Here is a 27,877-nt window from a genome sequence, read left to right as displayed (position 1 = left end):
ACTTGTTGAGGTCCATCCCTAAGGCCTTCAGATCCCTCTTGCAGATGTCCTTGTATCGCAGCTGTGGTCTACCTGTAGGGCGCTTTCCTTGCACGAGTTCTCCATAGAGGAGATCCTTTGGGATCCGGCCATCATCCATTCTCACAACATGACCAAGCCAACGCAGGCGTCTCTGTTTCAGCAGTGAATACATGCTAGGGATTCGAGCACGTTCCAGGACTGTGTTGTTTGGAACTTTGTCCTGCCAGGTGATGCCGAGGATGCGTCGGAGGCAGCGCATGTGGAAAGCGCTCAGTTTCCTCTCCTGTTGTGAGCGAAGAGTCCATGACTCGCTGCAGTACAGAAGTGTACTCAGGACGCAAGCTCTGTAGACCTGGATCTTGGTATGTTCCGTCAGCTTCTTGTTGGACCAGACTCTCTTTGTGAGTCTGGAAAACGTGGTAGCTGCTTTACCGATGCGCTTGTTTAGCTCGGTATCGAGAGAATGTGTGTCGGAGATCGTTGAGCCAAGGTACACAAAGTCATGGACAACCTCCAGTTCATGCTCAGAGATTGTAATGCAGGGAGGTGAGTCCACATCCTGAACCATGACCTGTGTTTTCTTCAGGCTGATTGTCAGTCCAAAATCTTGGCAGGCCTTGCTAAAACGATCCATGAGCTGCTGGAGATCTTTGGCAGAGTGGGTAGTGACAGCTGCATCGTCGGCAAAGAGGAAGTCACGCAGACATTTCAGCTGGACTTTGGATTGCAGACAATAAAGCCAGCCTAAAGGCTGTCTCCTAACTACATGAATGGACGACCAAATAGCAAGTGAGGCTCAGTGGCAAGAAGGGTAAACACCTTACCTTCACATAGACAACAGAACAGGGTCCATACTGGCCACACCTATTCAAGAAAGAAATGAGGCAGGCAATGGTGGTATAATTTTAATTTTTATATAAAGATGGTACACCCAAAAAGACTATGAACCAGTCAATCAGCCACATTACAAAAGCAGTATTACAGAGCTGGAAAAGATGACATAATGGCAAGAAACTTCCTCCAAGTCTCCCACTTCTGGTTCCTTTAGGAATACCCAGCTCAGGTTTACCTTTTCTGACTTAAGCCCTGTCATGGCAGCTATGAATTCCAAAAGCCCAGAGCATGCAGGGTGGAAAGTCAAGTTTATAGCGCAACCAGGCACAACAAACATGCTGATCTCAGTAGCACAACTGAAGTGTCAGCATGAGAAACTGAACATTGCTTTTCCATGAGATAGAAAGTTCCAGGACTCCCTATCTAGATGGTAGCCATGTTCAAATACAATGAGGTGAGAGCAGGATGAAGGTGCCTCTGCACCTCAGAGAGACAGGAAGTTGCATCTATTCAAATATACTACACACACACATTTTAATTAAATCAATTTGTTTTTTTCTTCATATATTTTCTCTTCTAGACACAATACAAGGACTCTGTAAGTGTGACACAATGTACAGAGACATCAGGAATCTACAGTTTTTCAGGGAAGTTACAAAACCCTGCATTTCACACCAGCCACAGCCTTTATTGTACAAATAAAAAAGTAGGGTGGGGAGAGGTGGGCTCCAGACTATGTAATCATGACTTAAAATAAAACACTCTATGCTTTTAAAATTGGCAGAATGGGGGAGAGGAACTGTCAAACTCCAACAACCCAGCTCTAATTCTAATGGAAGTTGGTCACTCTAGTCTGCAAGAAGAACATGGGACATAATCTATTTGAGATGAAAATATATTCCACATGTCATTTTTGGCTGGGGAGGGAAGTTCATATAGGTCCATATAGTTGTATGGCCCAGGCACATAGTTGGCTTCAGTGGAGTCAGTTTGTAGACAGATCCAAGTTGGGAAGAAATGTTAGCATCTGATGAACAGCCAATGGGAATTTGGCCAGCCCTGTAGCCTCACTTTCAGCTTGCCACCTAATTACATACAGCCTATTTCCATATAGTCATAAAGAAGCCCACCCCTCTCTAGCAGCATCAGAGAACAATACTACAAAAGAGCTCTCCCTCATCCCTCTGGCCCTAGTTCCCCAGAAGCTGAAGCCAAGGGCTCTGGGGACAAAGACCCCAATACCTCAATGCCCTAGGCCAGAGCACTTGAAGGCTTTTAATACTGTACACACCCATGGCCCCCTCTGCCCCACCCCCCAGAAAAACCAGTCCAGCACACCATGATTGCCCCCTTTTCCTCAGTACAGAGAGCATGTCAGTTCCACACACTGGCAGGGTATGAAGGCAATATAGTGACACAATCATCATCCAGAAAAGCCACAACCCTACTTGCTGAACTTAAAGCTGAATATAAACCAGGCCCATCCACTTGAGGCTCCTGCAAGCCTGACCTGGCACTTCTTCATCTCCTCTTTCTCATGTTGTAAGAGGCTGACATTACATTTCCTTGCTGAACAAGATGTAGAGTACACTGGGAAATCAGGCTGGAGTGACAGAAAGGTAGTAACTCTCTCAATCTCCTTTCTGTCCTGACCCAGGCACAACTCCTGCTTAGCTTGATAAGACACCGTCTTAAGAGGTGACAGCAGCCTCAAGAATCAGATAAGCAGTTCTGGATGCGGTCGATCCACTGCTGGGCCAGCTGCACATCCTGGGCGCAGAAATTGTAAACACGCTTTGTTGTCTTCAGCTGCCAGGAAAGAGAAAAGAACTGCTCTGAGCCAGTGGCCAAGGACCCCTTCCCTCCTGCAAGGATTTGCAAGTAAACTTACATCAAAGAAGGCCTTTTCGCCCACCATCTTAGGGGCTCCCATGGTGGGGGTGCCTGGCATGACAGACTCCACCTCAGCGAGATCGATGACCCCCTTGCACTCTGTGGCCTGCCTGCTGTCATAGTACCTCAGCTGCAAGAAAGGCACTATCAAAGCCCTGCTTCCAGCCTGGGTCTGCCAAGGAAGGGCCCCCCCCTTCCCTCCATCCCTACCTGGTGCTTGGTTTTATCCAGCACAAACCAGCGTGACTTCCAAGGCTTCATGAAGGTACCCTTCTTGTAGAGTGATCCCTCATATGACCTGCAGAGGGCAGAGCTGGCTTAGTGAGTAGAGTTGGCTTAGTAAGGAAGGGCAGGCACCCTTTCTTTCCCAAGCTGCTGCTGCCACTCCCCCCCCCCCCCCGCACCGGTTCTCGCTTTCTGCTGTCTGGAACTGGATGTAGAGGGTGTTGGTGCTTTTTCGACCCCACTGCTTCTCACGAGAGGGGGTGGATGTGCTGCTGGTGTCACTGTCCAGGCTGAGATTGACTGTGGAGCTGACATGACTCTCCTGGAGGTAGGTACCGAGCAAGCGCCGCTGGTGGGACAGGCTGGATGCCATCAGCAGAGAACTGGCCACCATCTGTGGGTGGAAGAGCATGTATGGGAAGGCAGTCCAGTGACACCCCCTTGCCAAATGTGCCAAAGCAGCACAAAAACTCCAGCTCACAAGAGCCTTACTTGGCTGCCAGCAAGGTCTGCATGGGCATCTGAACAATGGAAGACCTTCACTTTCTCCCACATGTCCTTCCAGCGTTCTGGAATCTGCCCAAGCTCCATCTCTAGGTTTTGCAGTTCCTACAAGAGAGAAGCTTTACTGAGAGCTATTTATTTGCAGCTCTAAAAAAATCAAATTGCACCCAAGTATGTCACTCACTTTCAGCACAAATAATAACTGAGCTGAGGATCCTCATTTAGATTTATTAACAGTGGAGACTCATTTGTCATTCCCCCACCAGCATCTTTCTTTCCTGATCTCTAAGACATCAGAAACCTCATGAAGGCTGAAGTCTGCTCCCCATTTCCCAGTTTAAGGAAACACTAGCAGAATCATCAACCACCACAATGATGAAACCAAGACAAACTGAGTGAGCTTTTTGGAGCAAGCCTTAATCATTGCCTTCAAACTCCTCCAAAATAGAAAATGCTTGACAGGAAATAAGGCTCCCTCACATCCCTTAGCATGGATGGCCTACTTAGCAATGACAATTAACAGCAACATGAGGCTAGCAGGATGGCAGCCAAACTACCCACATAGACCTCCCTGGCCTGCAGGATGTTTTCTTCTGGAAGGCAGACACAGACAACATCTTCCAAACTGGGCTATTGATCAGGCAGGATGAATTTCTCAGTTGCCTGAACTGACCCCACTGGATCTCTCAGACTACACAGGAAAAAAATTCTACCTGTACATGGCTGTGGAATGCCTTCTCTGAATGGTATGTGTGTGTTGTAAAGAATGTGATGTATTCATAGCCTCTCCCAGTAGATTCCTCTTCCCAAGGATAACTGCAGAACCTTTCCTTCTCAAGGTATTGGGAGGGTATCACAGCCATGAAAGTCCTCCCAGTCTGATCTCACTGGATTTATCCTGGAGAAGGGTTAGGGGAGGACAGGACGACTACTGACCTCCAGCAGCTGGGAGATGGCGTCTGGCTCTATTCGGCTGCAGTTATCGTAGCAAGGCCAGATGATCCTGCGTTTGCTCTGTGGGGTGCTAGTGTCCTGTTGATCAGCCTCCACCATGGGCTCCACTTGCCCCTGAGCCAATTCGCAGTCATAGGAGGGGCCCTCGGACAGGGTCTCCTGGATATAGTAGTCCCACACCTTCAGGTTAGAGAGATTGCTGTACGGACGCAGTACCTGAGGACAGGAACAGGTTACACCTCCACTGCCCTGCAGCCTGACAACCAGTTCCATGACACACCTCCTTGAAAGTTTCGCCCCCCCTCTCAGGCTGCATGCGTGCTAGACTCCGGCAGGTGGCTCTTCCAATCTCAGCTGGATCCAGGTGCACCAGCTGCCCTCTTGGCCGGTACTCACCTCACCATCCTCAGGGGCATACATGTAATTGAAGAAGACAGGCATCTTCTTGTTCAACTGGTCCATGTAATCCCAAACAGATCGGAAGAGCTGTGGGCCTTTCTGCTCCCCTTTCTCCTCATACAGGAGGCCTGCCAAGAGGGAGGACACTCAGGCAACCATTCCAAGGCTGGCCCAAGCAGCCCCCTTCTCCTCCCCACCCCCAAGCTCTAAACCCTTTTACCCAGCTCTAGTCGCTCGTAGTCAGAGTCCAGCAGGAAAGTGCAGAAGCGACTAGATACATAGTGGTAGGCCAAGAACTTCAGGTAGTACTGGCTGAACTCAAACTCCAAGGGGAACTGCAAGTGAATCTGTGGGAAGGGGTGAAAGATGAGCATGAAGAGCCAGCAGATTTCACCACCTTTCCTCCTGCGGCTGGAGCTTTGGCCAGTTCTTACATTATACAGGAAACTGCCTTCCATTGAGTCAGCCTTTGGTTTTCCTGGGTCAGTCTACTGACTAACAGTGACTATTTGCCTTGCCCTTCCTTGAAATGCTGCTGCCAAGAATTAACGCTGGAACTTTCTGCATACAAAGTAGTTGCTCAACAACAAGGCTCTGGCTCCCTACCTGATGGACACAGTCCAGAAACTGCAAGAAGATGGGCGTGAAACCATTGCTCTGACTAGCTAGAGTCTGTGCCCCTCGGTGGCTGAAGCGATGCCCGAAGGATAGCCACTCTTTCTCAACCAGGAGCCGGAATCCATCCATGGTACGGTAGTAGGGGTCTGACAAGAGCTGCACAAGGGAGACCACCTGCCAAGAAGGAGAGGAAGCTGCCAGACTCTGTACTGAGGGTCACGGGGGGGGGGGGGCAGGAACAGCAGTATATGCTCACCTGCGTAGTGATGTCCCAGCCATCCTCCAGGCTGACGAGGACAGAGGAGCCAGTGTCCAGCAGCTCCACCACTAGTACCGAGATCTCCAGGATTTTGTGGATCTAGCAAGAAAGAAGGGGGGGGCCTCACCGGGGGCTGAGAGAGAACTGCCTATGATTCAGCTCCCACTGCCTCTGCATTCAATGCAATGTCAAGAGCCCATAGGAGAATTTTGAGGCAAAGCTCTGCAGGGATCCAGCCAAGTCCCTCGCTCACCCCAACCCTAGCACCACTGACCTGCACCAGCCACTCAGATTCCTCCAGTGAGCGCAAATAGGCAGCCCTGGGATCCATGCAGGGGCTGCCAGGCACACAGGCCTTCATGAGCTTCTTGAAGCTGCTCTTGACCTGTCGCGTGTCAAACACCTCAATGGGCACCACCTCCCAGTGCTGCAGGGGGTCTGGTTTCACTCCCTGAATGGGTGAGGAAGACGCAGCATCTGCAACCCACTGAGTACATAGCTCACCAAGAGGCCTGTTCCTGCCAGGATGGAGAGTACCAGCAGAACATAAGAGACCTTCTTCTCCTTGCCCAGCACAATACTTACCCGGAGTTGGGATTTGTCACCAATGATGTAAAGTGAAGTATGGTGCTGCTGCAGGAAGCCAGTGTCAGAGGAGGAGCCATTGGATTGTGTGCTCAATACTTTCTTCCCAGCCAAGCGGGAGCTTATCTCCATGTTGACTGCATAGCTGTTCATGTGCCCAGGGGCTTGAGAGCTGCCCCATTTTCCTGAAAAAAACAGAATGTAAGATAAGGGGGTGTGTGTGTGTGACAGAGCGAGAGAGCGAGACTGCTTCTTTCTGTTGGCCCCAGATTACTGGTGTCTAGTCCAGGGTTATCACTTGAAGTCTCTTCATTCAGTCCTTGCAGAGCACAAACCCTCCCCCCCCCACCATGGCTGCAGAATGGTTAGTGTGCAGAGGGATGGGTTTGTCAGCAGGGGGTGTATGCATGTGTGTCAGTGCGCGTAGGAATGGGGGCTGCAGATACCAAGCTGTAGGGAGGGTGACAGAGTCCCCAATACAGTGGCTGTGACCCTGGCTGCTGGCATGGTTTTCTGATCACTGGCAGCAGCCACCATGCACAACATTCTGGAGCTGTCAAGGAAGCTGGGAAGAGGGTGCCGACCACTGAGCTGTGATGAGGTGTGATGAGGATATCAGAGCTGTGATGAGGTGAAAGGGGGTGGGTGCCATGAATGCCTATCTTTTGGCAGTGCGCCCTCTCGTGGCATCTGCCTTACCCCTCCTTTCACCTCAACTGCTCTACAGCTGATTGGCCAGCTTGTGCTCTGCCAGAGTAGGGATGATTGACAGGCTTCTCCTTTTCCATGTGGTTTGGGCACAGGCCAACTCTTTCCTCCCTCACAATAGGCGTGGTTGTGGCTCAAGAACCCAAAGGTGATGCTGGGCTGGAGGCAACAGAGGTAACATGTACTTGGAGGCTTGGGGGTTCTGGTGCTCAGGGGGAGGCAGTGGAGCAAGGAACAGGGACTGCCATCACTGCAACTTCTCCAAAGGGAAAAAAAAAGTTTTTTTCCCAAAAGGGGAAAAAACAACAACTCCCATTCTGCCTGTGAGTTGCAAGACTGAGATATGGATCCTCTCCAAAGAATCCTTCCTTGAAGCTGGCAAGCTTTCAGGGTTACTCTGAGTGTTAAAAGAAGTGACCCCAGATTCTTAGAGGGGCGAATTTAGGGGTGGAAGAGAGAAGAGTGAAGAAGTCACTTCCTGCTCTGCCCATTCAATTGTCTCCGCCACCCACTTGTGGGGTCTCCAGCCACTGTATTGAGTGCATAGCCTGTTGTGGGTGAAAGTGCATCCCGGGTGTGCAGAGGGTAGAAAAAAATTCATGCTAAACTTTGGATCTGCTCCTAATTTTATATATTACTTCTTTCCAAGGAGATATGGCTTGGTCTATAGAAGACAAAAATGAAGTTGTTACTCTACCAGCAGCTGCTAAAAATATCTCACCTTCATGGCTAACCGTCCCAGGCCCTTCGTTCTTCCCTCCCATCACCTGCTTCATAAGGGATACCAGCTTGGGCTGCCATTTCTCAGAGGAATCTGTAGCATCAACAGAAGGTGGATAATCCACACCAGAGAAAGGGGGGGGGGAAATGGAATTTTTTATCTGTGAATTTCTGTTCCTGATACAGGGGGGATTCCTGATGAATGGGATTGCCCCTTGCTCTCCAGGAGGCAGGGCCAGCCAAAAAGCACACAGTCTCTTCCATGTGCAGGTCTTCCCGCTCCCAGACTGAATTGCAGAGCAGGAATTGTTCCTCATTCATCATCATATGCCAGGTATAAAGGAAGATGAGGCAGGAAGCCCTATCTTCCATCCCACCACATAGAAAAACAGGGCACTGAGCCTTGGTGGCTAACAGATTCCCAGTGAGGCAAGAGCAGTCTGGGAGTAGGAAGTCACACCGCCCTGACTGTCAGAAATCTTTTCCTGATGTCTAATCAAAACCACCTCTCTTGCAGTTTGTACCCACTGGTTCTAGTTCTGCTTTCAGATACAGTTGAGAATGAATCATTCCCTTCTTCCATATGATAGACCTTTAGGTATTTGAAGAGAGCAATCATATTCCCTCTCAGCCTTCTCTTCTTCAGGCTGAACACATTAAGTTCCCTCAACCTTTCCTCGTAGGGCTTGTCCTCGTCGCTCTCCTCTGAACCTGCTCCAGTTTGGCTGCATCTTTCTTAAAGTGGTGGGCCGCTGTGAGATACAGGAAGCTGGACTAGATGGGCCTCTGGCCTGATCCAGTGGGGCTGTTCTTATGTTCTTAACTACAATTCCCAGGATGCCTTGCAGGTCTCTTGTTATCTGGTGTGCTCCCTGGGGCATTTGGTGGGCCGCTGTGAGATACAGGAAGCTGGACTAGATGGGCCTATGGCCTGATCCAGTGGGGCTGTTCTTATGTTCAGAATTGGACACAATACTCCAAGTATTATACTTTTTGGCTGGTCGTACTCCCTAGAGGTGCAAGGAACAATCCCATTCATCAGGATTGCCCCCTGCCTCTACCAGGGACAGGAAATCAGCCTGCGTGCACTCACTTCCCTAGTCCACACCCTATATGTCACTTTCAGCCCTCAACATGCTCTATGAATACTTACTTCAGTCCTCTATATGAAATGAATATGACACCCCTGATCTAGAGTGTGGGACAATACTGGAAAGCTCTAAATGGCTTCAAAGCCCTGAATCAATAGTCCCTCTGTTTCAACTTGACTGTGGCTTGCTGTTGGTGTGTGTCAGGGGATTTCCTGGTTATTGCAGTGAACAAAGTAGGAGACAGCTGGTTGGCTGTTGACCAGGGAGGCTGAATCCTCCAGGATCCCCTGGAAGATTCGCACTGAGAATGAATAAGGGTAGAGATGCTGAACAATTGCTGTCCCAGCAAATACAGTCGATGGGTGACAGTGCAGCACCACCACAAACAGCACAAGACTTACCTGGGTACTTGAATACAGATATTTCAGTGTGGTTTGTATCATTGCATTCTGCATTAAATTATGCATTGAATGATATATCACATGATGATATTGTTAAAAAATACCAAGATTTTGCCAGTAGTAGTGACACCCCCCCCCCCCGAATACATTACTTGGTGTAGTTCGCACTCACAGCACTCCCTAGGCACTGTTGTTGAGAAACCTACTGGGCAGCAACTGGCCTCCCAAAGAATACCCCCTTACCTGAACCACTCATGTGAGCAGAGCTGAAGCCACTGAGGGTGTTCCGGCCACCAGCATCAGCATAGTGAGGCATGGAGTTGATGACTGCCTGCAGGTACTTTTCTTGCTCCAGGCTGGTGGAGTCTGCCTGAGAGGGGCCTGCAGGAAAAGGCAAAGAGACTACAATGTTTCAATGCTATGGTGGAAAGCCTAGGACAGAGGGAAGAATCCAGAACATGAGAAAGCAGCATCTGTCTGTACCTGTGGCAGGAGCATTTGGTGCCTTGAAGAGCCCCACCACACCTTTGCTGTGCAACCTGCCTGAACGCAGCAGTACTGCCTTGGTACGTGAGTTCCGCCAGCACACAACAGGGAAACGGTTCTGGCGGTAGCAGCGTGAGATACGCTGAATTGTGTTGTCCTGGATACTCTCTGGGACGATCAGCAGCCCTGGGTAACTGCAGGGAGACAAGAGAGAGGCTATAGCTTTACATGTGCCAATGTGGGAAGGAACCAAGAATAATTGAAACAGCCCACCCAGGAAAATCCTCTAATTAGTACAAACAGGCAGGATTGAAAACCATCTCAAGGTGGCCTCAAGATGCACCAGTCCCAAAGGCTTCTAAGAAGTTAGTGAAGCAAAATTTATCTTCACAAGAGCCATGCTAAGTCTCCTTCCGCAAGATTTATTCTTTTATATATTACACGTATCATTTCTTATACTTTTCATCAGTTTTACCTGGAACAGAAGTTAAGCTAACTGATCTATGGCCATCCTCCAGTCCTCTGGCTAGAGGATGATTTAAAGAATAATTCACTTATTTCAGCCTGCCTCCAAGTGGGCTGCTCAGAGGCCAGGGTTTCCCACCTGCTGAGGTCCACTCCTAAGGCCTTCAGATCCCTCTTGCAGATGTCCTTGTATCGCAGCTGTGGTCTACCTGCAGGGCGCTTTCCCTGCACGAGTTCTCCATAGAGGAGATCCGGCCATCATCCATTCTCATGACATGACCGAGCCAACGCAGGCGTCTCTACCTTTGGGATCCGGCCACCATCCTTTGGGATCTTTGGGATCCTGCCATCATCCATTCTCACGACATGACCGAGCCAGTGTTGGCATCTTTACTAGTCAAGATCAGCCTCAACATGCTGAACAATAGAGTTATAACATATCCCCAGTACTATTTGGGGGAAATTTGGGGGGCTTAGTATTTCCACACACACTGAATCTATGGAAGACTGTTCCCCCCAAGCTTTCTAGTGCATTGGAATTCTTGCCCTCTCTGACATACAGAGCTATGCCATCTCCAATATGCCCCTCATTCTTTCTACAGAATGATTGTAGACCTACAATATATCCCTATATCCCTCCTGTTTTCTCTGGTCTCACCACTATATTTTTATTTTGTTTGTTTACAAATTTATACCCTGCTTCAGAGAATAGAATAATCTCATTTTCTTTAGTGGACCACTTTGAGAACTCTCTTCAGAAGCAAAACTATTAGAGCAGGAGCAACCGCTCCACCAACTTGGTTGGAAGCCTTCTGGTACTTAAATACAAATACCGATCACTTTTGCTTTTCCAAATCTTGTCCAACTCCTGTTGGCAGGCGTCAGGGGACCAGGGGTCAGTTTCTCTGCCACACTTCTGGTGCATACCACCAGCAATCTGATTCCCTTTAAGTTCATATGGAGTCTGTCCCTTTCACATACATGCAGTTTGTCCCAAAACATTCCTTGCTCCAGCTCACGAACTGATGGTTTGTTACCCATGGTCTTATAATCAAACCCATAATAAGTAAATGTTATTTTTCATTGTTCAGTTTTCTCATCATCTTATATTTAATAGTAGTCTCTCAGGTGTTGCCACAAACCTATTCTTGATGCTCTTATAAGTTACTAGAATAAGAGCTTCCAACAAAATATTAATTAATGCAGTTTGCAACCTTTTTCATTTCACAGCACACTGAATTGTGTGCACAAGGCACTAAAACTGTCAAGACACATCATGTATTTTTTGACAATTGACAAGATACAATACACTGCTAGTGAGGGTTCACGTCCACTAATGGCCCTACTAATAAATGACCCTCCCCCAAACTCCATCCGCTGCAGACCATCTGCTGCATACCAAGGTGCCATGGCAACAGTGCTTGAAAATCACTGAATTAATGTATTGGTGTGACTATCAATTTCAGGAACATCTCTAAACACTATCACTTTTATACCCAAGACTCCCTGACAGCCTGTAATCCTATTTATATAATCATGGACATTCTTCCAAAATATTCTGTTAGTATACTATAGTGGCAATTACTGAGGCCTCTGAGCATGTCATACGATCTGCCAACTGACAGCAAAATCAGCAGAACTGAATATATCCACCTTGTCTTGTGAATGTTTAAACAATGTGTAAGGGTTTTAGGTGACCTCCTGACACACAGACTCAAGAGAAGGCAGGAATGCTAATGCCTTGCAGCAAGTGGACTACTAGCCTTGGGGGACAGATGTCCCTTTGGCTTTGTAGACTGCTGCAATGTCCTCCCTCATCCATTCAGAAATAGTGGAAGGGGACATCTTATACCAGTCTTAACTGCTGGTATGAAACGAACAGCGCATCTGTCCAGCAGACTGTCTAGGAAAGTGTTGGATAAATGCTAAGGGACCAACAGATGTCCAGGTTATCCAGTTCCCCCGAGGAACCAGATTGGGGCAGAACGCTAGCAGTACCATTTCCTCTGTCCTGAACATGAGTTCCCCTTAGAGATTAAGATGGGGTCCATTCATAGGACCACGCTGCCCTACATACTCCTTGCTGACAGAAGGGCAGATATCTCAGGTACCTGTCTGAAGTGATATGTAACAACCATCTCCAGGATTAGTTCCCTTGGGTGGGGAGGGGCCAGTGGTTCTACTCAGATTCTCCTCTTGCCCAGCTTCAAGGAGTTCACCCTGACGGACTTACTGTTTATTATAGTGGTTCCCAAACATTTTCACATCAGGACCCACTTTTTTAAACAACACTCTATCAGAACCCACCTAAGTTTACCAGACTTTAAAAAGGAGCTCTAGAAAGAAATATTTGTTTGTTTGTTTATAATTAATAAGAACCAGAGAGGTAATTGACAGCTACAGATAGCTGATTTTATCTGATCTTTCCATCACCCTTTGGTGATCCATCAAAAATAAGATCGCGACCCACAAATGGGTCCCAACTCACAGTTTGGGAACCACTGGTTTACCACCCTAATGGGGCACCTTTCAATTAACATTTTTCATGAGGTGTTGCAAACCCTGTTAGTTAACTGCCATCTATCTAAGTGGACAGTGACCAAGACTGTCTCAGAATAGCCTAGTTTCTGAAGCTTTGCCACTCAACCTCCAGGCAGTTTGATGGAGCATGTCTGCCTGAGAAAAAAATGGCTAGGTCTTCAATGAAAATGTCCTCAGCCACATATCCTTTCTATTCATGCTGCATTTTCCCTGAAGAAGACTGATCCTATCTGCTAGTTGTCTGTGATATGAAAATATACATCTCTATATCTGTGAGTCAGCTCTGCAAAGACCTCGGGACGCAGTTGCCAATCCAGAGTGGTCTGTACAGACTAAGATGCTCTAAGACATGGGTGTCTAACTCGTTTCATACCAAGGGCTGAATACCATTCATGATGCCTGCTGAGGGCCAAAAGTGATGTCATTAGGTAGAAAGTGATATCATTAAACAGGTCATAACCGAAAATAAGCACTTTTTCCTCATTTAGGAGCTCATTCACTGCAAATGACACAAGAGAAAATACACAAATCTTGATATTTCAAGATATGAGAGAGCCCAATTTTCATGTGGGCTGCCCTTACAGCAGTAACACCTCAGCACTACTCAGCAGCAGAGAGTCTGAGGGCCAGATAAAAAGCTTCCGCGGGCCGCATCTGACCCCCGGGCCTTATGTTTGACACCCCTGTTCTAAGATATTCTAGTGGGCTAGCATTGGCAGGAAGGTCTGCAATATGAATTGCAGCTACAGCATGTTCACGTTCTTTTTTGCTTCCTGGATTTTCAGTGGGTCCAGGATCAAGCATTTTCAAGGATCTATTATTTCAGTCAGGGTGGCCCTAGCCATCATTTTAGGTTGCTGTGTGTTGTCTGGTCCAGGGTCACCTACAAATATTTGTAAGTGGTGAGGTGCATTTGGAAGGGTAGGGTACATGCTCTGAAATTTGCTCATGATATGATGTCATGACAAGAGGTGGGCATTCCCTGGAGCTGGGGAAAGATTAGTACATCAGAGCATGGATTCTGTAGGACTGCTCTGGGGAGCACTGCGATTGTAGAGCATCTATCCTCTTATAGGAAGATCCAGTATGCTGCTGTGTCCAAGATCATCCCCAGATGTTCTCTTGTTGGCGAGAGAGAGGGGGCTGCCTGCCGAGCTGGGCCTGTGAATGGTCCAGGATCCTTTGAGATCCTGACTTTGAGCTTCCTATCTAGCAGCATAAATTTGGCCTCCACAACCTTCTGGCTGCATTTCCCTAGTTTGTTGGTGCTGATATACACCACCATTTCTACATTCCTCCCAGGAATCTCTACCAACCTATCTACATGTGATGTCCACAAGAACCTTAGCAGGTCCTAAGCCAGGTGCAATTTACAACATCTTATGATGAGTTTACAGCATGTTATGATGAGGAAATGAGTTCCATAGACTGATGATACACTGCACATAGAAGTGCCTGGTACTAATCCAGAAATTGTAATCAGTAAATCCAAGAACAAATCCAAGAATTGTAATCAGTGATTCCTTTAAAGGAGAATTCTGAAAGAGTCAACAGGAAGCTTTTGAGCTCTCAAGAACTCTTCACCAGGAAGGATGCTAAAGGAAAAAGGGGTTGGGAGAGCCTGGGCATGGTTCCAGAGTCACATGCTGTCTGCTGTCTTGTAGGCTTTTTAAACATCTCTTAAGAAAGGGTTACCTGTATTAGGTGACTTAATTACAAGCTCATACATATAGGGTTAGAACATTCAAATAGTATTTAAATATTCAAACAGCTTGGTGACAGAAGATAAGCCCTAAACAAGTGGTTCCCAAATTTTTTAGCACTGGGATCAACTTTTACTGCTGAGCAGATTGATGCTGATCTGGATGTGGAGGAGATTAAGATCACTCCAACAATTTCACATATATTTATTTGATAGACACTAGCCCGATCTGCAGGAATCCCTTTTTGGGTACACTACCCCAGGAAGGTTTGTCAGATACACATATTTCGTGGAGTCACGCCACAATGCTAGGAGTGTGTTCAGTACACTTTCTAAATAGCCAAAGTGTGTCAGAAACTCTTGCTCAGCTTCCATACTGTTAGTCAGAACAGATGAGGTTGTGGCTGCAGTAGGTCTGACTGGCAGAGGATCACCCAGTAGTCTCGTATGACAGTCAGAGCAACTCTGGGAATCAGGCATTGCTGAGGGCTGAAAACCTGCCAGGGTTGTCAAACTCCATGGCTAACTGGCTCAGTTAATGCAAACTCAGAGAATCCAAGTTGCAGCTGAACCGGGAAACATTCAAACATTGAAGATACCCTCAAGATTCAGACAGCCTGTAATGGACCTGTTCGCATCTCAGGAAAATGCACAACTCCCAAAATTCCTCTGGAAGATGGACAAGGAAGAGGAAGCAGTGGACATTCTGCAAAGCAACTGGCTGCCCAGTCTGAATCTTGAGGGTAAGGACTTCCTTACAGGTATTGCCCTGTTGAATCTCTCCATAGTGCATAGGTTCCTCAGTTGAGATCTCAACTGCTTGTTGTCATCCCTCCTAGGTCCCCCCTTTGAACTATGGCCAAGGTGCAACTAAAGGGGCTTACATACAAGACGCTTTTTCTGGTGACCATTACATCAGCATAGAGGTCACAGTTGTCAATCCACAACTCAATATTTTTCACAAGAATAAGATGGTGTTGAGACCAGATCCCACCTTTATGCCAAAAGTTAATTCCTTCTTCCACCTTGCTCAGGAATTGGTTCTATTTTCCTTTTTCCCCAGCCCTTCATATCCCAGGGAAAAGGCCTGGCACATGCTTGGTGTGCTGCAGGCCCTGAAGTTTTACACTGAGCATACTCACTCAATCAGGAGAAAAGAGGCCATGTTAACATAAGAACATAAGAACAGCCCCACTGGATCAGGCCATAGGCCCATCTAGTCCAGCTTCCTGGATCTCACAGTGCCCCATCAAATGCCCCAGGGAGCACACCAGATAACAAGAGACCTGCAAGGCTTCCTGGGAATTGTAGTTAAGAACATAAGAACAGCCCCACTGGATCAGGCCATAGGCCCATCTAGTCCAGCTTCCTGTATCTCACAGCGGCCCACCAAATGCCCCAGGGAGCACGCCAGATAACAAGAGACCTCATCCTGGTGCCCTCCCTTGCATCTGGCATTTTGACATAACCCATTTCTGACATAACCCATGTTGGTCTTCCATGAGTCTGCTACAGGGACAAAGGTGTCAGTGAGTGTGTTATCTTGCTGGTTGTGGACTTGTATTGCCTATATAACAGGAGGGAAAGAACTGCAGGATGCAGGTCTCTTGTTTTGTGTGCTCCCTGAAATATCTGGTGGGCCAGTGTGAAATACAGGAAGCTGGACTAGATGGACCTTTGTAATGATCCAGCAAGGCTCTTCTTAACTATCCTGCTTAGTGATTATTTACTTATTTCTTAAGGCAGAACCCTTTATTCTGCCTTTCTGTTCCAACACAGCTTAAGATCTAAAACAAAGAACTAAAGATCCAAACATTTCTCACACCAATTAATTCATTACCAACAACTAAACCCGCAGAATACTAAACAATGAACAATGAACATCAACAGCAGCAGCAGCAGCAACACCCTCAATCAGGAAACGCTTAGGAAAATAAAAGTGTTCTTACATGTTGTTTGTTGTGGGGCAAGGAGAGAATGGCTGTGCAGTTCACAATGGACCAAGCCACCACCTCGAAACTTCAGGTTTTTGGGTATCTTGCTTGATTTTGAATAGTCTCTTACCAATTTTCTTGCAAGGCTACTTGGGCAACAATCTACACCATTCTCCTATCCACTTGAGTTAGAAAGGAAGAAGTAAATATGCCACTATCAGAGAATGGATCAATGAATAGTGGAGGGAGATGATAAGGTCATATTTTCCTGACCAGGTCTTTATTGGTTTTATTATCCTGACTAATGAAGGGGGCAATTTCTACAAATCCCTCTGTCCCTCAGACATTAAGACTGCAAATTTACTTCTTCCAGATAAAGTTGCTGCTCACAAAAGCATCCACTGGCTGCTTTTGTGGATTTACATTTACAGCATTAAAATAATTTAATAGTGTAATAATCTTGAAAATAGTGCTTGACTCCATTGTTCTCTCCCCCCCCCCCCCAAAAAAAAAAAAAAAAAAACCATTTACAGCTCTGGGAACACCCAGCTGCCTTGGCTCTGCTTCTAAACCTTGCTTGGGCATTTGGATGACAGAAGACAGGCTTGCTGACCAGTTTTTCAACATAAAGGCATATCCCATTATGAAAGTGTGCCTGCCCTACCTGTCTTTAGCATGCCCTAGGAATATGAACCCACCTACCCACAATGACCATAGAAGTTGAAGCTCCTGCCCCAGGATCCCCCCTTGAACTCAGCATGCCACATTCACCTCCTACAGATGGCGTACATCCGATTGATAGTAGAAATGCGAAAGGGCTCATTCTTTGAGCGGGTCAGGCTGTTGCTGAGCGTGCCCAGGCCCAGACGCTGATAGTCCCGGCAACAGGCCTGCTCAACCAGGTGGCTTATGTTCATCTTGTCCAAGGCCCGGATGCTGGTGGATGGAATCAACGTGCTTCTGTCCACTTCTTCAGACACTGCAGAAGCCAAGGCAGGGGTGGGAAATGTGCAGAAAACAAACCTTCTCCTCTGGGCGCCATCATATAAGTTTGTTAACTGACAATAGCATGATGCACCAGTTCCAATGCCCGTCTCCCAAAGCCTACACCAGAAAGAACCATACCTGAAATCTCATCCTCATTGTCCTCTGGGAACTGCTTCTGGCCACCACTGTGCTCCCACGTAGGGGGAGTGTATTTCTTACGTGTCACATACTGGCGGCCAATAGTCATCTTGGCATTCTTCACCAGGTTCTTGGAAATGGTCCTAAAACAGAGGTAGCTCACAAAGTCAGGTCAGCCAGAAAATGCCATTGCCCAAGTGGGTGCACCACAAAAATGCAACCAAAAAATGCTCCCTGACCTGATCTTCCTGACACCAACTATGTCCAGGCCTAGTTCAAGACTCTCCTAGAGAAGAGCCCCCACCCCACAAACACACTGCCATTTTGCACCCATGGACTGTTTTATATGTGATGGTCTTGGAGCAACAGCTGAAACATGCTTGGCTGGGAATGGCAGGAGGGAGGCCAGGGAAGTCCCCACAGTCATCTGGGGCTCATAATTTTTTGGCACCTCCCCCCTGACAAAATTATTTTCTCCAATAGTCATGACATGAAATGAAGAATCATAATAATGACCAGGGAAGGAACGCAAAGAGTGATCATGTTCTTTTCTTTAACTTTGAACATGTTCACTCTCTTAGAAAAAAATAATAATAATAATAATAATAATAATAATATTCACATCAAAATGACAACATAGCTGATAATGATCGTAAACACACAAAAAACATATAACATTTATCAGCTGGTAAATCCTCATCCACAGGGACACCTGCCTGACGTCTAGGTGTAGATGAGGTACCGACAAAGGATGGATGCTGTGCCAATTATGGCAGTCTTCTGTAATTCAACTGGTGTTATTGCTGGGGCATCCAGTTCCTAGTGTGCCTCTTCTTCTTATTAGAGAAAATAATTTTTTCAGGGGGGAGATGCCAAAAATTTATGGGCCCCAGTTGCCAAATGACTGTGGTACACCGCTGCTCTGAAGACATTCAGATAGCTGGCAGACATGACAAAAGATGAAGCTAAAGAGCTCTGAGCTCTGCCCACACCTGAGCAAAGGGTTCTTCTCCTTGGATTTGGGCTGCACAGCCACCTTGGTGGGCTGGTCCATTGCAAAAGCAAAGGTGTCTGAGACATGCTGGGAGTAGCGTAACTTGTTGAGGTTCTTTCGGAAAGTCTCCACACTCTCAGAGGACACTTCCTCATCAAAGGCAATGCGCATCAGCTGTGGGGTGAAGCAAGATGAGACCTTGTATCTGATGCCCAAAAGAGAGTTTAAAACAGCCTGCCATTGTACCTTTGGATCAGCTGCTCTCAATGCTTACTTGAGCTAAGAGTATGGTGAGAATGGGGCACACACAACTCACCTGGAATGTACAGGAGCGCAGCTGGAGTTGAGCACAACCCTCCTGGATAAACTGATCCACTTGAGCTTGGACTGTAATCTTTTCCTCTTTAGTCAATGAAGTAATTGGGAAGGATCGAACCACCACTTGCTCCCCAGCTAAAGAGAAGAGGAGCAGAGAAATAAGAGCTGTGAGCTGTAGTTCAGGCCATGCTGTTATAAAAGAGCAACAACAACTGACATCTCTACTCTTAGCACCAGACCCAGTCAGTAGCAGAAACAGGTTGCCTCTAATGGATAAGGGAAAGCTAAATAAGGATAGAGTAAGAGGACATGTTCTCAATCCTTTGTCTTCCTCACCTAATGGGTCTGTCGGAGTGCCCTTGAAGATGATGCGATAGGTGGTGAGGTAGATGGCCCCCTCAGCAGGGAGCAGGGAGAGGACCCCAGTAGGACCAGCAGCTTCTTCCCTCCCATCTGGAAGGAGGTACACACGTAAGCCATCCATCACATTCTCCTCTCCCACCAGCAGGCTGGGATGAAAGAGCTTGGGCTGCAAGAGACAAGTCTTGGAGTGGGATGTGCAGATGCACAGCCAGGTTGAGCATTGTGACATACTGCACCCTGCCCCCTCCTCTAAAATCAGCTGGACCAAGAGGGTGGAATGAGAGTCTTCTTGTTTAAGGTCCTCAATAACCTTAGAGGCCCATGTGTCACTCTCACCTTCTGTATAGGGGGGAGCCGCTTGCTTTCCCTGTGCACAGCATCCAGGGTCTCAATATGCATCTGGACAATATCTGCGAGGGAAGAGAAGAGTCACCTCCAGGCACCATTGGCCTCCAAGTAGTCTGCCCAGCCCACCTTGCCAGTGGCATCACTTGGGTTCACGTCAACCACTGCAGGATGCCAGTGCGTCACCCTCCATGCAGTGGGCTGGTAACACCCCAGGTGGTGGGTGTGGTAATGTACCATCACTCCTCCCCCACTTTTTTTTGGCTGTACCTTTTTATAGAACAAAGATAGGACACATTCTGCATGAAATGACGCATTGATTGATATATAAAATGCTGGTATTATTCTTCCAAATTGTGATTTTAGTGATTTTGGTCACTAGTAGTGTCACCCCCCCCCCCAAAGTGTCAATTTGCTAACATATTATTGCAGCAGTTTTCAAACTTTTAGCACTGGGGCCCACTTTTTAGAATAACAATCTGTCCAGGACCCACCAGAAGTGATGTCATGGTAGAAGTGACATCATCATGCAAATTAAAATAAATAAGTATAAATAATTAAAGTAAAACAAATAATTAAATAAGCAGAAGCCAGCCCTGGTCCACCAAGTGAATTTCCTCTGTACCCTGCCTGCAGTAACATACCCTCCCTCCAAAATCAGTAAGGTTCAGCCCTACCCAGTGCCCAGTTCAATTTAAGAACTGCTGTTTAAACCAGATCACTGTCAGGATCCACTTGGCTTTGCAGGTCTCAAAAAAGTTCACCTTGTCAGCTGAAGGCTGTTTTCATAATTTTTAGTGGGGGGGGGGGGGTTGGTAGGCTGCCTTCTGGAGCATTTGTTGAGCTCCAGTTCCATCAGATCAAGACCATTCTGGTGGCTTCACATTCCCCTTTGTCTGACCTGCCGACCAGCCAAGGCACATTTGCTTTCTCGCAAGTGAATGCGACAGTTAGGCTTAGTTTCACTTTCCATACGGCTCAATACTTTTGTCTGCTTGGATGGAGGAACTTCCTTCTCATGTGTTTTTGGGGGCTGCATTAATTGGATCAGGACCATTCTGATGTCATTGGATTCCAATCAGCTTGCCCTTTCTGATGGACTAAGGCAAGGTAGCCTACTCACAAGTAATGTGCGATACGGCTCAGCCTCACTTTCCATAAGGCTCCGTGCATTTTTTGTTTTCCAGTTTTTTGGCCTTAACTTTTGATAGAAATGAGCTATTTCTCTCCAGTTTTTTGCATTGCATTTTGCTGAAAATTCCACATCTAATGGTATATAACATGACGGTATTACCCCTAACCACCTCAATTTTAGTGCATCGCCCCCCCAGTGCGCGTCACCCCCCTAGCGACGCCACTGCACTTTGCCCAACACCATTACCTGGGATCATGACATGCAGTCCCTTGAGGTGTTCATTGGTGACTCCACTCTCTGTGCAGACCTTGTCCACAAAACGGTTGATGAAGCGGACCACGTAGTTGACCACGTCAGAGCTCTCGGCATCCTCAAAGCCACTTTCAATGTCATAGCTGTCAGCCACGCTGCTGGCAATGCTGGTGAGGAAGCAAGAACTATGAGCTCCCCCAGGTCCTGGTCTGCCTCCCACCACCAGACTCTCTCACTGGCAGGTGGCCACTGCCACAAACTGCAACTGGCGAGCACTGGGGCTGGTGCCCCCTTCCTGCCCAGCAGCCACTGCTGCAGCAGAGTGCCATGGTACCAGCAGCCTGACTCCACAGGAGGGTCTTTGCCAAACCTGGCTACCTGTTGGTGATGAAGCTGTTACTGATGCTCTCAGCATCGCCGAGGCCGGAGCCCCGCAGGAGGCGGTTCTTGCTGGTGTCCAGGGGCAGCAAGAGGTAGCTCATGCGGTTGGCGTAGTGGATGGCTTGACTGAAAACTGTGCTCTCCTCCTTCTGGATCAGCTCAAGCTGCTTCTCACGGCTCATGGTGGGCCTCAGACGACACTGCATGGCAGCAATCTCCAGGGCTGACATTTCCTCAGGTGGTCCCTCCCTTCCCCCCTGGTGGACCAGAGAAGAGTCACATTGCTCAGAGGCAATCCTCCTCCCCAAGAGCAGCTCAGCTGCCCTCCCACACATTCCTTACTTTCTCCATATGGTTCTCCTCCTCATTGCCTTCTAGGTAGAGAGTCCGAATGTGATTCTGCACATCACAGTAGAACATAGCCTCCCAGAACTGTATGTTGGTCCAGACGAGGTGCTCCTGCACACAGCTGTAGGCAAACTGGGTGATCCCAGGGCTGAGTTTCTTGGAGAGGGAAACAGGAAATGCAACCAGCCTTTCCTTCCACACTGCTTCCACACTGAATCTCATTCATTGTTTACATGGCTGACCTCCAGTGTGCGCTTGCTAGGCTCCTTGCCTGGGATCAGCACACAGAGAGTGCGAGCAGAACCTTAACACACACACACACACACACACACACACACACACACACACACACACACATCAAGAGCCCCCCCAACTCCACCTTGGGCCCTGTGGCCCCAGGCAACTTACACGACAGAAAGTGGTGACCAGTGGCAAAAGTGCAGCAGCCACCCCATACTCATCTGTGGCATTGCAGTTCTGCAAATGGACAAGGTGGTCAGTGTGGGCCACAAGGAGGGATGCCAAAAAGTGGAACAGTAGAGCCTCCCGCCACCCCAGCTCCAAACCTGTAGGCAGCAGTTCATCATGCGGACAATGAAATCAAACTGCTGATCATCTAGCACAGCCCGATTCTGCTGCACATGGAGGTTCAGCTCCTGAGTCAGGCAGTTCCGAGCAGCCCGACTCTTCATGGTTCGAAGTACAGCAGGGAGAAGCTGCAAGGGAGCATAATGTGTCAGTGCTGGGGGAGGCAGAGTCAGCTCCTGCTCCTCAGCTTACACCAATGACACTGGATTTTACCCTTGGGGCTACAGCAGAAAAGTACCAACACAAGGACACCTAGGCAAGTAGGCTGGAACTTCTCCAGAGTATCTCTTGACATACCAAGGCAGGCCTTCATTGGCAAAATGTACCATATCATCCAGCAAGATAAGAAGCCACCATATTGGTTCTGCACCCAAGCCCTTTGGTTGGAAAGGGTTCACCTTGACAGCATGCAGATATAGACTGGGGAGACTCAAGAGCCAACCTTTGGGACCTCCTCCGAGCAAACAACAAATGTCCTGATGGAAAGGTCAGCATCCAACCTGACTCACCTGTTCAGATGGGAGAATAGCACTTTTCTGACTGGCAACAATGAAGACGTTGCCAGGGAGCCAATTTAGAAAGGATTTGGGGGTAGGCTCTCACCACAATGCTGCCCTGACCATCTACAGCGTAACACAATTTGCTCAGGAAGCATGAGACTTGGAAATCTCACAGCACTGCCTTGAGTCACAGTCTGGTCTACGTTGTCAAGCACCCATTAGGCAGTATGGCCAGCTGATTCTCTTAGGCTTTGCTACAGAATCTGTAGGATGTTTATAGTGAAATCTACAGTTTTGTAGATTAAACCTACTGTCAATTCCAGGTTTCTTAAGGCAGAATTTGGGTCACTATGGTGCAGACCCTGAATGCCTTTTACTAGGGGTCCCCTCCAACTAACTCAGGATGGGGAGTGAGTTGGACTTGCAGTCACAGGACTTTGCAGATGGTTATTAGACACAAGAGCCAAGAAAAAATACAGTCTGCACCTTCAAAGAAAAGGAACCTGTAGTGTCTGAATATGGGAAGCATACAACCAGATCACCACTAAGTTTATACTAAATTATGCATGGGAAGGATAAAGTGGATAGAGAGATGCTCTTTACACTCTCACATAACACCAGAACCAGGGGACATTCACTAAAACTGAGTGTTGGCAGAGTTAGAACAGACAAAAGAAAATATTTCTCTACTCAGCGTGTGGTTGGTCTGTAGAACTCCTTGCCATTTTAAAAGGGGATGCCTTTAAAAGGGGATTGGACAAGTTTCTGGAGGAAAAATCCATTACGGGTTACAAGCCATGATGTGTATGTGCAACCTCCTGATTTTAGAAATGGGCTATGTCAGAAGGAAAGATGCACCAGGATGAGATCTCGTTATCTGGTGTGCTCCCTGGGGAATTTGGTGGGCCGCTGTGGGATAGAGGAAGCTGGACTAGATGGGCCTGTGGCCTGATCCAGTGGGGCTGTTCTTATTTTCTTATTTTTTCACACAAAACCCACACATGAAAGCCAACTATGCCACATGAGGTTTGCTTCCCCCTTCCCACCCAACAAAGCCTGAAAGGTCCCTAGGATTAACTGGGCTCTCACCTTTTTGGCCTCCAGCATCTTGTTCTCAAAGATGTAAGTAATACAGTTCCTGACAACTTCCAATTGACGGAGACTGTTGGCCAGCAGGATGCCACTGCACTCCATGAAAGCATCTGTGGGGAGGGAGGAAAGAAAGGAAACACTATTCATGAGACCCTGACTTCCGATGAGACTCTTGCTGCTTATCTTCGTGATGAGAACTTCCCTTAGTCCCCTTCTGATACATTCACTGGAGCTGAAACTTCTGACCCCAGCTGACAGAAGAGAACAAAGCATCAAAATTCATTTTATTACAAGTATAAATTCTCCCACCCACCCACTTTCCTGTTGCTAAGCCACTAGCCAAGGCAACTTATAAGGATCCCACAGGACAGTATTTCTCAAACTGTCGATAGGGATCCATTAAGTGGGTCATGAGCCAATTTCAGGTGGGTCACATAGCATCTACCTCAGCTGCTACTGAAAATACCAAGCTGAAAATATAAGGTACAGAAAGCTGCTGGCCAGGGTGGGCTCCCAGTGGGAGAGAGGTAGGGTACTTTGCCCTGAACAGGTAGGAAGATGGGACACTGGAAAGAGGGAAGGGCTACGTGGTTGGAGAAGTATCCAAGTCTGCGTTCTGCTTTCACTTCTGAACTGTAATGTTTGAGTTTCAAGCTATACTAAATAACAGCACAAGCATGCTGCGTAATGGGACCTTTGGCTGACTGCAACTTAGTTTGGAGCCTAAATCGATGTCACTTCTGGTCATGACATCACCTCCTGGTTAATGACATCACTTCAGGTGAGTCCCGACAGATTGTCATTCTAAAAAAGGGTCCTGATGCTAAAACGTTTGAGAACCACTGCCACAGGAGATGTGAAATGGGCTAGTCAGAATGCCAGTGCAAGGGAGGGCACCAGGATGAGGTCTCTTGTTATCTGGTGTGCTCCCTGGGGCATTTGGTGGGCCGCTGTGAGATACAGGAAGCTGGACTAGATGGGCCTATGGCCTGATCCAGCGGGGCTGTTCTTATGTTCTTAACTACAATTCCCAGGAAGCCTTGCAGGTCTCTTGTTATCTGGTGTGCTCCCTGGGGCATTTGGTGGGCCGCTGTGAGATACAGGAAGCTGGACTAGATGGGCCTCTGGCCTGATCCAGTGGGGCTGTTCTTATGTTCTTAACTACAATTCCCAGGAGGCCTTGCAGGTCTCTTGTTATCTGGTGTGCTCCCTGGGGCATTTGGTGGGCTGCTGTGAGATACAGGAAGCTGGACTAGGTGGACCTGTGGCCTGATCCAGTGGGGCTGTTCTTATGTTCTTATGTGATGTTCTGCCAGGATATTGAACAGCACTGCAGTACAAAGACTTCCTCTTCCACTGGACACTGATATTGCTTTCCCACCATAAAACTCTGCTTGAGAAGTACAAGTCAGTAGAAAGGAAGTGGGATCATAGTGATGGAGCTTGCAACTAAATTTCCAACCTACACCAGAGAGAACACTTGCTCCCATGGCCTAGGCCAGTGACCATGTGCATACATTCCTCCCAGGCTTAAGATGCTCTAAATTAGGTAACCAGACGGATGCCCTCTAAACCCAGGAGGAATGAATGAAGGCATTCTTCGGCACCCTCTTAGGGCCCTACCCTCCACCCAGAAGCTCTGAGTCATAATACATCAAACCACAGCAGAGGCACCAAGGCTAAGGCATACCAAGGGAAGGCCCAGATGGCACCACACACTTCTTCTCTGCCTTCACCAGGGGGGGAGCCATCTGGAGCTTGGCTGTTGCCTGATCAACAATCCATTGGATGCTCCCCTCGTCCAAGCGGGGAAAAGACCTCTTATGCAGGCGCAGGTAGCAACCTTCAGTGGGTTTCTGCACCTTGTGCATAGTCACTGCTGGGTACGGGTTTTCCTGGTTCAACAAAACCAAGGATGAGCTGAGCAGAGCAGATCAAATGCCCCTCCCCACCACACACAGTGCTTTTGGTGTACAGAGAGTTCGATACAATCTGATCAGCTGCCAGACTGGTACAGAGGAGACTGACCCCTCCACACATCTAGGCCTGGCAAGAGAAGGAAACAGCAGCAAGCCCCACCTCCCCCCCGCCGTGTCAGCTAACAACCTACCCAAGGGAACACATCTAAAGACATAAAGCACGCAGCTGTAAAGGGGGTGCAAATGAAATGGAAGAGACACTCAGCACATACATTTTTGTACAGCTGCTCTGCCAGTTCCTTAATGTGGTACAAAATCTTGGCCTTGCTTCCTTCATCTACTTGCATCTGCTTGGCTTCATTTGCCACCAGCTGTGTAAGAAGAAGAAAAGAGCAGCATGAAAACCCAACCCCCCATCTCCAAACCCAAGCTAGCCTCCAACCATTTCTCACCTCATCAAAGAGATCAATATCTCGGTAAGGGAGGCCCCTCTCAGTCACAAAGCCAGCAAATGCCATGCCCTCCAGCATCTTTGGGAGAAAGTCATCTTCCACCAATCCCTTCTGTCCAAGAAAGGCTGCCTAGAAGGAACAGGTGCCAGCATAATCATTGGCAAAGCAGGCCCCATGCTCAAGGGCAAAGAGATAATGCTGAATTCTTAATGGAGTCCATGTCTTGGCTGGACTTCGTGCCTGGGATAGACTGAATATGAAAGCTGCACTGAACCCCAGAAGGAAAAGATTCCCCATTCCCAGCCAAGCTAAAGAATTTGTTTGGTCATGGCTCATTCCATTAGTAATGCAGCGGTACAGTCTGTACTTCAAAAAGAGCAATTTGCCAGCCTACTTTGGATCCTGGTGAGGTAAATAGGGAGCTATCTACTTGAAATGATAAACGTAGCTTGAGCAGCAAGTTGCTTCTCCAGGGTGGACCCTATACTCAAACTGCCATAAAGAGAAGGAAAAGCAGAACCAATCCTCAGGGCTGAGAATCAAAGGATCTTTCTCAATTCAAGCAGGCATATAGTCATCTGCCAGCTGCTTATGTTGGCTTGCACTTCCCACCCCACTTCAGCTTACCATGTGAAAACGAATTACCGGCTCCGGGTGAATGCGGATCATATGCAGGCACCAGCGGTACCCTTGCAGCAACTGTGCAAATAAACGAAGGAAGACAGCCCGGATCTCCTTGTCCTAGAAAGGAAAGAGACAAGCCCCTGCGGGCTGGTTTAGGAGGCCAGAGCCAAGGGCCAGGGTGATGGGTTTGGTAGTTCCAGGCACAGTGTCTGCAACATTTTCTTTTTTAAAGTTGACCTTGCTGTGCTAACCTGATGGGAAGCTGGGAGGAGACTCTTCTGATGTCAAGCCATGAGCCACACATTCTAATTAGAACTTAGTTACTACTCCTAATGTGCTCATCAAAACCTCCATTTGTCACATCTGCCTTCCTGACCAGATCAATGATGCATCAATGTAGCCTCCTATATGTTTTTCTGAAATAGGCAATCCTGGGGTTCTTAATGGGATTGCAGCACAATGCTATACAACAGTGGTTCCCAACCTTCAGGAGACTGCAGACCACTGAGGCAAAAATTGGAATTGTTGTGGATCAACTGCAACCCCTCACCCCCAAACACAAAAAACACATTTAAATTTGTAATATAGGCAGCTCTCATCCACGGGTTTCATTCCTGGAACCCCTGTGGATTAGGAAAACTGCAGGTATTCGAAACCTGAGATTTTTGCACCCCCCCCCCCAAACCCATCTGGAGCTAAGCTCCAGTCAGTCCAGAGACTCTTCTGCAGAGAGGCAGATGTACAAGGTTTCTGTGGGCTTCAGAAAAGCCTCCGGAGGTGGGGGGAGCACAGCTCCAGGTTGGCCCACACCACAGATTCGGGGACCTGTGGATTGGTCCACACCACAGGTTCAATGACCCATGGACAATGTAGACTGCCTGTAATTAGAAAAGATTTATTAGAGATTTATTATTAATGGAGGATACATGGTTTTTTCTCCCAACTGCAGGCAGTTTGTTCTCTACCCTGTCTGATGGTTCATGGGGAACTGCTTGCTTAGAAAAACACTGAAAGTGATCAAAAGTGATTTTTTTTCTTCTGAGACCTTGGGAACCACTGCTATACAAGGATATTCTCTAAGGGCTTGAAATTTAATTTTCA

The 27,877-nt window shown here is 47.7% G+C and overlaps 1 protein-coding gene across 7 annotated transcripts in view; it reads right to left on the bottom strand.

Annotated features, from left to right (window-relative positions):
* Positions 1-913: 913 nt before the first annotated feature.
* SBF1 (SET binding factor 1) overlaps positions 914-27,877 on the bottom strand; it is an 85,760-nt gene continuing 58,796 nt past the window's right edge. The window contains exons 11-41 of one of the 7 annotated variants that reach the window (XM_066634614.1): positions 26,780-26,893; positions 26,153-26,281; positions 25,973-26,071; positions 25,472-25,676; positions 23,779-23,891; positions 22,168-22,317; positions 22,010-22,078; positions 21,596-21,757; positions 21,251-21,510; positions 20,867-21,039; positions 19,477-19,550; positions 19,114-19,306; positions 18,776-18,912; positions 18,458-18,633; positions 17,466-17,608; positions 17,112-17,319; positions 9,696-9,892; positions 9,456-9,614; positions 7,722-7,814; positions 6,293-6,477; positions 5,982-6,158; positions 5,705-5,806; positions 5,437-5,622; positions 5,051-5,177; positions 4,828-4,958; positions 4,414-4,647; positions 3,466-3,582; positions 3,153-3,367; positions 2,959-3,046; positions 2,747-2,878; positions 914-2,664 (exon numbers count right to left, since the gene is read on the bottom strand). In XM_066634614.1, coding sequence (XP_066490711.1) covers positions 2,566-2,664; positions 2,747-2,878; positions 2,959-3,046; positions 3,153-3,367; positions 3,466-3,582; positions 4,414-4,647; positions 4,828-4,958; positions 5,051-5,177; positions 5,437-5,622; positions 5,705-5,806; positions 5,982-6,158; positions 6,293-6,477; positions 7,722-7,814; positions 9,456-9,614; positions 9,696-9,892; positions 17,112-17,319; positions 17,466-17,608; positions 18,458-18,633; positions 18,776-18,912; positions 19,114-19,306; positions 19,477-19,550; positions 20,867-21,039; positions 21,251-21,510; positions 21,596-21,757; positions 22,010-22,078; positions 22,168-22,317; positions 23,779-23,891; positions 25,472-25,676; positions 25,973-26,071; positions 26,153-26,281; positions 26,780-26,893 — 4,647 coding nt within the window. In that variant the 3' untranslated portion in view covers positions 914-2,565. The remainder of the gene's footprint in view (positions 2,665-2,746; positions 2,879-2,958; positions 3,047-3,152; positions 3,368-3,465; positions 3,583-4,413; positions 4,648-4,827; positions 4,959-5,050; positions 5,178-5,436; positions 5,623-5,704; positions 5,807-5,981; positions 6,159-6,292; positions 6,478-7,721; positions 7,815-9,455; positions 9,615-9,695; positions 9,893-17,111; positions 17,320-17,465; positions 17,609-18,457; positions 18,634-18,775; positions 18,913-19,113; positions 19,307-19,476; positions 19,551-20,866; positions 21,040-21,250; positions 21,511-21,595; positions 21,758-22,009; positions 22,079-22,167; positions 22,318-23,778; positions 23,892-25,471; positions 25,677-25,972; positions 26,072-26,152; positions 26,282-26,779; positions 26,894-27,877) is intronic. The other 6 variants (XM_066634617.1, XM_066634616.1, XM_066634615.1 and 3 more) reach the window with 6 other exon arrangements.

Source organism: Tiliqua scincoides, chromosome 7 (genome assembly GCF_035046505.1).
Source record: "Tiliqua scincoides isolate rTilSci1 chromosome 7, rTilSci1.hap2, whole genome shotgun sequence".
NCBI classification, from domain to species: domain Eukaryota; kingdom Metazoa; phylum Chordata; class Lepidosauria; order Squamata; family Scincidae; genus Tiliqua; species Tiliqua scincoides.
Note: the sequence above shows the minus strand (reverse complement) of the source record. Positions and strands in the feature narration are given on the sequence as shown.